Raw genomic sequence first — 6,131 nt, 5'->3', positions numbered from 1 at the left:
TGGCTTTGTTCAGAGTCTGTAAATAGGAGGAGCCACCTTCCTGTTTGAACAGCACTTACGGGTAGGTGACTTTTTGCTAAGTCATCCTGGGGATGCTCAAAGTCCCTTTGTGAGGTCCTTCCTGGCTCCTCCTTCCTCCCACCCCTTTAATAGACCCTTAAGTGGGGCCACACTGCTCTGCCACCCACTCTGCACTCGCACCATGGCTTACGTTGCCAAGTCCTTCTACGACCTCAGTGCTATCAGCCTAGACGGGGAGAAGGTAGATTTCAATACATTCCGAGGCAGGGCAGTGCTGATTGAGAACGTGGCCTCGCTCTGAGGCACAACCACCCGGGACTTCACCCAACTCAACGAGCTGCAATGCCGCTTTCCCAGGCGCCTGGTGGTTCTTGGCTTCCCTTGCAACCAATTTGGACATCAGGTGAGACGTCCCTGGTATTGTACCCAAGGAGTTGGGTTGCTGCAGCTCCAGTGGGCTAAAGAGAGGGGGAGGACGACTATGTGTGTTGAGTGTCTTGAATCATGGGGTATGTTTTGTTAATCTAGGTCTTTAGGTGCATGCGAGTACCAGGGGGAAGTCAGTATGATTCTGTCTGTGATAGAACACCAAACGTATGGATTTTTATGGTTGCTTGTCTTCCCACTACACTCCATGAGGGCTGGTACCAGGTCTGTTTTTCTCTCCATTGTGTCCTCTGTGCCTGGGTATAGAAGGCACTCATTAAATGTTTGTTGAATGAATGACTGGAGGAAATAGAAGATCAAGAATCAAACTAGGATTGAACTGACTCAGGAGACCTTCATTTTCACTACATTTGATTCTGCTACCTAATAGCTCTGTGCCCCAGGAAGAGTCACTCAATTTTTCTGTTTTGGTTTCCTCTTCTATAAACTAGGGATAATACCACTTATCTGATAGGATTATTGTGAGGTTGTGGGGATAAGAGCTACAAAAGTAACTTGAAAAGTATAGAGTAATATGCAAATGTAAGCAGCTTTACTATTTAGATTGAAAGGTTTTGTTTGTTTGTTTAAAATCAGCCAAGTGGAGAGTGAATTTGGGGGAAGGTAAAAGGGTTTGCAAAGTGTACGTGTCTCCTCTGGGCATCACACGTGCCTCTCTGTCCCTGATTAATGGGTCAAGTTGTTATAGATCTTCAGCCCGCACACCTCAAGTTATCTTTTAGGGATTCTTATATTTTCAGTTAGGATTTTTTTTTTTTTAATTTTTTGTGGTACGCTGGCCTCTCACTGTTGTGGCCTCTTCCGCTACGGAGCACAGGCTCCGGACGCGCAGGCTCAGCATCCAAGGCTCACGGGCCCAGCCGCTCCGCGGCATGTGGGATCCTCCTGGACCGGGGCACGAACCCGTGTCCCCTGCATCGGCAGGCGGACTCTCAACCACTGCGCCACCAGGGAAGCCCTCACTTAGGATTTAAATAGCACAAGCAGGCAGAATGTCCTCCAATTATAATCCCTTGGGTTCAATTCACAGTGGCATGAAGGCAAGGAAGAGATTATCAGAGATATAGGCAGGAAGGCTGAAATGTCATTGGCTGTGACAAACCTAGCCCAAACCATGAGTGCTCTCACTGTTCCTTCCTTGCCTCAGTTCTGTTTCTAGGCTTGGCCAGGGAAAGAGAGACAGAAAAGGTAAAACCTCTTCAGAGGGGTCTCTCTGGCCCTACAGATGCCTCCTTCCATCACTTCAGGCCAGCCAGTTGCTGGAGGGAATGCATAACCTACCAGGAGCCAGCAGGCCTTTTGCATTAGGAGATAAGATGTCTAATAGCCATCAACTCTGGGCTCAAGATGTCATGATGGCCTGGAACTGACTGTACTAATTGGTTCTAGTAGGTCAGAGGCAGGAACTTCTTCCCCTGAGGGAGATATATGACTCTTAGACTTGGCGGATGGGGGTGGAAAATAAGGGTTTCCATGGGTCTTTGTGGGCTGTCAGGGGTGGGGAATGCTAAGTGGCGATAGGACAGTGCTGGCAGCGGGGAGGAAAGACAGGCAACAGGTTGAGATCTAAAGCATCCTAGCTGAGTACAGCAAGTGAGCGTGAGGTGCAGGAAGCTAAGTGAAAGGAACGATAATTACACATTCACAACTTTTGGTCCTTAAGCACTTATTTCCTTAACTTCCCCTTCCCCTGGCCTATTCCAGAACACTAAACCTTCAATCCTATTTAATTCATGCCTGTTGGTCATGAAGTAATTACGTTTACAGTACGTTCATTGTTGTCTCTAACCTACTTTGCCTCTATGGCACCTGAAAACTAGTCTTCCTTGGATGGGGTTTTCCTTCATCAAAGCTTCCTCCTACTTGTACTTTAGATCTAGGACAAGATGAAAGGAAGAAGCTATAAATCCCATTCTTCTAGACCTCAATTTCACCTTTCGTTTGAGGAGCTGAGTAGGGCAGAGGCCAAGGCTAGATTCAACACTCAGAGGTAATTAGAAGAAAGACAGGCAAGGCCAGGGCAAAAGGAAAGGGAAGGTGGTGGCAGGGTGTGTGTGTGGGTGTGCATGTATGTGTGGGTGCATAAGTGGAAGGAGGGTTCTAGGCAATATGACCTGAGCCTCCTTTCCCTTTCTTTCTACTGCCCAGAACTCAAGGTTCCTTGAAGCTTCAGACAGATACCCTAAGCATTGCTCAGGGTAGATCGGAGAGAGAAGTGACAGCTCAAAAGCTCTATATGTTTCAGTACAAGAACAGCCAAGCTAGGGTCTGTGAGAACTTTCAGAAATGGCCTAGCAAACCATCAGACAATAGCTGTGAGAGGGAAAACTCCGAGTCAAGAGTAGGGCAAAGCGAATGAAGAAGGAAAGAGAAGGAACGGGGTAGGGGGGTGGGGGTGGGGAATACATAATAGAAAGAATGATCCTGGGGAGTACAGGAGGGTGACTTTGTAGATCCTTCGTAGCTCCTTCTTCTCTTGCGTTTCCCAAGCCCTTTGTCTCTTTTCTCCCCCAGGAGAACTGTCAGAATGAGGAGATCCTGAACAGCCTCAAGTACGTCCGCCCTGGGGGTGGATTCCAGCCCACCTTTACCCTTATCCAAAAGTGTGATGTGAATGGTCAGAATGAGCATCCTGTCTTCACCTACCTGAAGGATAAGCTCCCCTACCCTTATGACGACCCGTTTTCCCTCATGACCGATCCCAAGTTCATCATTTGGAGCCCTGTGCACCGCTCAGATGTGTCTTGGAACTTTGAGAAGTTCCTCGTCGGGCCAGAGGGGGAGCCCTTCCGACGCTACAGCCGCACCTTCCCGACCATCAACATCGAGCCTGACATCAAGCGCCTCCTCAAAGTTGCCATATAAACACCAGCAGATCTCCTACTTCCTCCTGCTCCTGAGTGTCTTTCCTGAGCATTCAGTGTGCCCTCAGGAGACTCTGCTGGGCCCGGGCTTTCCCTTCAGATCAGTCCCCTTCATTGAAGAGCCTTGCCTTTCTGGTCTGCCTGTTTCCTTTCCTTCCCCCCAAACTTCTGGTTGGTGATTCAACCTGGGGCTCCAAGACGGGTGGGCTCTGAGCCTTCACAGAATGATGGCACCTTCCTAAATCTGTCTGGGAGGTGTCTGAGAAGTGTGAGGGTCCAGAGCCAGCCTTCTGGCTGAGTCCAATAAAGGGCAGGTGTGGAAACGGCGAGGCTCTCTGTGTCTCTTCCTCGACGGAGGTGGGAGGGACGGTATAAAACTGCAGGTGGGACGGCCGGGCTGGCAGCACACAAAGGCTGAGGAGAGGGAGGCTCCGATCAAGGGGACACTCCAATTACTGTCTGGAAAGCAGGCTCAGGTCACGGTCTGGGTGGCAGGCGGAGTTTCGGGAAGTGTGAATTGTATTATTACTTTATGGCTCTTCTTCAGAACTGGGGAAAGGAGGTGATAAGGAGAAGAAAGGGGAAGAAAAGTGGAGGAAGCACGGGGAAGTTAGAAGATCCCAATCAGGAACATGTCACTTTCACGGTGGGTACTGGGCTAAATGTTACCTGCACCTTGAGAAGTTGAACTTAGTCCACTTTAATGACAGCAAGGGCGTGGAGGGTACAGTTGCTGGGAACACAAAGAGCACTTTACCCATTTCCTGATCACCTTGTGGAGTAACGTTTGCTTTAGATCCTTTGTTAGATTGACTCTCCCTCCTTTTTAAAGTTCACATTCCACCCTTGTCTTTCTCACACTCACAAATTCACAAATGCAGGAACAAGACAGACAAGTTTAGGCATGAATGACTGGTTTCACTTTTTTTTTTTTTTTGCGGTACGTGGGCCTCTCACTGTTGTGGCCTCTTCCATTGCGGAGCACAGGCTCCGGACGCGCAGGCTCAGCGGCCATGGCTCACGGGCCCAGCCGCCGCTCCGCAGCATGTGGGATCTTCCTGGACCGGGGCACGAACCCTTGTCCCCTGCATCGGCAGGCGGACTCCCAACCACTGCGCCACCAGGGAAGCCCCGGTTTCACTTCTTCTTCCATGAGGGTGGGGATGTGAGAGGGCCTCCCTTCAGACAGTCATACTGTTTATAACCCGCCAACACGATAGCTGTTCTGTGAGAACAGAGTTCTGCCGAATGGCTCTGAAGGACAGTGCCCCAGATTCCTCACCTAGTACAGGCATACTCAAAAGCACCACCAAGACAAGGTCCTATCATGCTCTAGAAAAGACACCAGCTGACAGGCCACTGCCCTCTCATTTTGTCCCACAAACCTCTTCTTGGAAACTTCTCATTTTGCCCTTCTTTCTTTGATCACTAGATGGAATATTTTACTTCTCTTCACTGAAGCCCTGAAGGGACAGTTCTCCAAACTGGACACACAGCTTGAGAACCCCAATGCTGAGGGGAAAATGCTGAGGGATGTTCCCCGTAACTATTTCCCAAGCACTTGCATCATTTGAGAAGTAAATGTGGAATAGAGGTTAAGGGTCCCTACCGTCTGACCTTCTACTAAAGCTATGTCATCAATGGTGCCTTATTTCAAAACGGTAACCTGAGTGGTATAGTGGGAATCCCCTGGCATCCTTCTGCAGACTTTCTGCTAAATTAAGGCCATCCTTAATTTGACTCTTGAGAACTCAAGCCCTTCAAGATTCCTACTGTCAGAGCCAAGAGCTGGGGTATGGGTTTGTGGGCAGGACCAAGCATTGATTTTAGAGCAGTAACTGCAGAGACAAACTGCTTCCCTGAAGAAATAAAATCAGAATTCATGTGGGATGCTAGCATGATTTGTTCATCATCTTTACAGTGCTATTGCCTGTTACGATGTCTAACAGCAGCGTCAGCTATCCTGGATGCTGGTATTATGGCACAGGCAACTTAGGGCCTGATATGCCAGAACAATGTGTTGGGTCTTCCCCAGGAGGCTCAAGTTGAGAGAATTATTTATAGACTCCCAAAGGAATGGGAATTACAGTATAAGTGATTCTGTAGAGAGAGTCAGAAAGGGCCTTAATGCTAGGAAGAGGGCCCCTCACTTGGTCAGGGAAATGCTGTTTGCTTCAGAAATGAGAAATTGTTTCCTTTTCTTTATTCCTCTTCTTGTTGGTCCCCTTTACATCCTCAGAAGTATCAGCTTATGGTCATAAACAGACACGGCAAAGCTTAATATAATCACCCACTTTCCTAGATAAACATAATCTTTTAATCAAATTTCCCTAGGGGCATTCAGGAAGTAAGGAGAAGTCCCATAAACAAGCTGTCCCAGAAGTGCTGAGATAATGCTACTCGATTTAGAGGAGGGACAGAGGGAATCTTTCCTCTGAGGGCTCTTACAAAAAATATGGCTTGGAATAAGTGATTTAGGGGCCGAGATACATAGACTGAAACTGATGATCATTTCCATGACTATGTTCCCACCGTTGCATCTCCTTAGTTTAAGGAACACTGAGCCCAACCCTTATTGGTGATTTCTTATAATCACCATCACAACCATCATCCAAATTACCATACACTATACTCCCACACTGCACTAAGTACTTTCTATATGCTAGGTTATTTAATCCTCATACTGACCCTGAGGAATTTTCATCTCTATTTAAAGAGAAGGTAACTGAGCAAGACACTTTTCAAGGACAAAGGGCTAGTGAGGGGCAGAGTTGAAAGTTAAACCCAGGTCAGTCTGAC

General features: G+C 48.0%; 1 protein-coding gene across 1 annotated transcript; it reads left to right on the top strand.

The window, feature by feature from the left end:
- Nucleotides 1-71: 71 nt before the first annotated feature.
- Nucleotides 72-3,658, top strand: GPX2 (glutathione peroxidase 2). The gene is made up of 2 exons (XM_022570352.3): nt 72-424; nt 2,983-3,658. Exons 1-2 carry the CDS (start codon nt 203-205, stop codon nt 3,331-3,333), a joined length of 573 nt encoding a protein of 190 aa, XP_022426060.1. The 5' UTR covers nt 72-202; the 3' UTR covers nt 3,334-3,658.
- The last annotated feature ends 2,473 nt before the right edge of the window (nt 3,659-6,131 follow it).

This window comes from Delphinapterus leucas, chromosome 2 (assembly GCF_059928025.1).
Source record: "Delphinapterus leucas isolate spDelLeu-1000000601 "Yukka" chromosome 2, BTC_Dleu_Yukka2, whole genome shotgun sequence".
In the NCBI taxonomy this organism is placed as follows: domain Eukaryota; kingdom Metazoa; phylum Chordata; class Mammalia; order Artiodactyla; family Monodontidae; genus Delphinapterus; species Delphinapterus leucas.
This window is presented reverse-complemented; position numbering and strand designations above follow the sequence as displayed.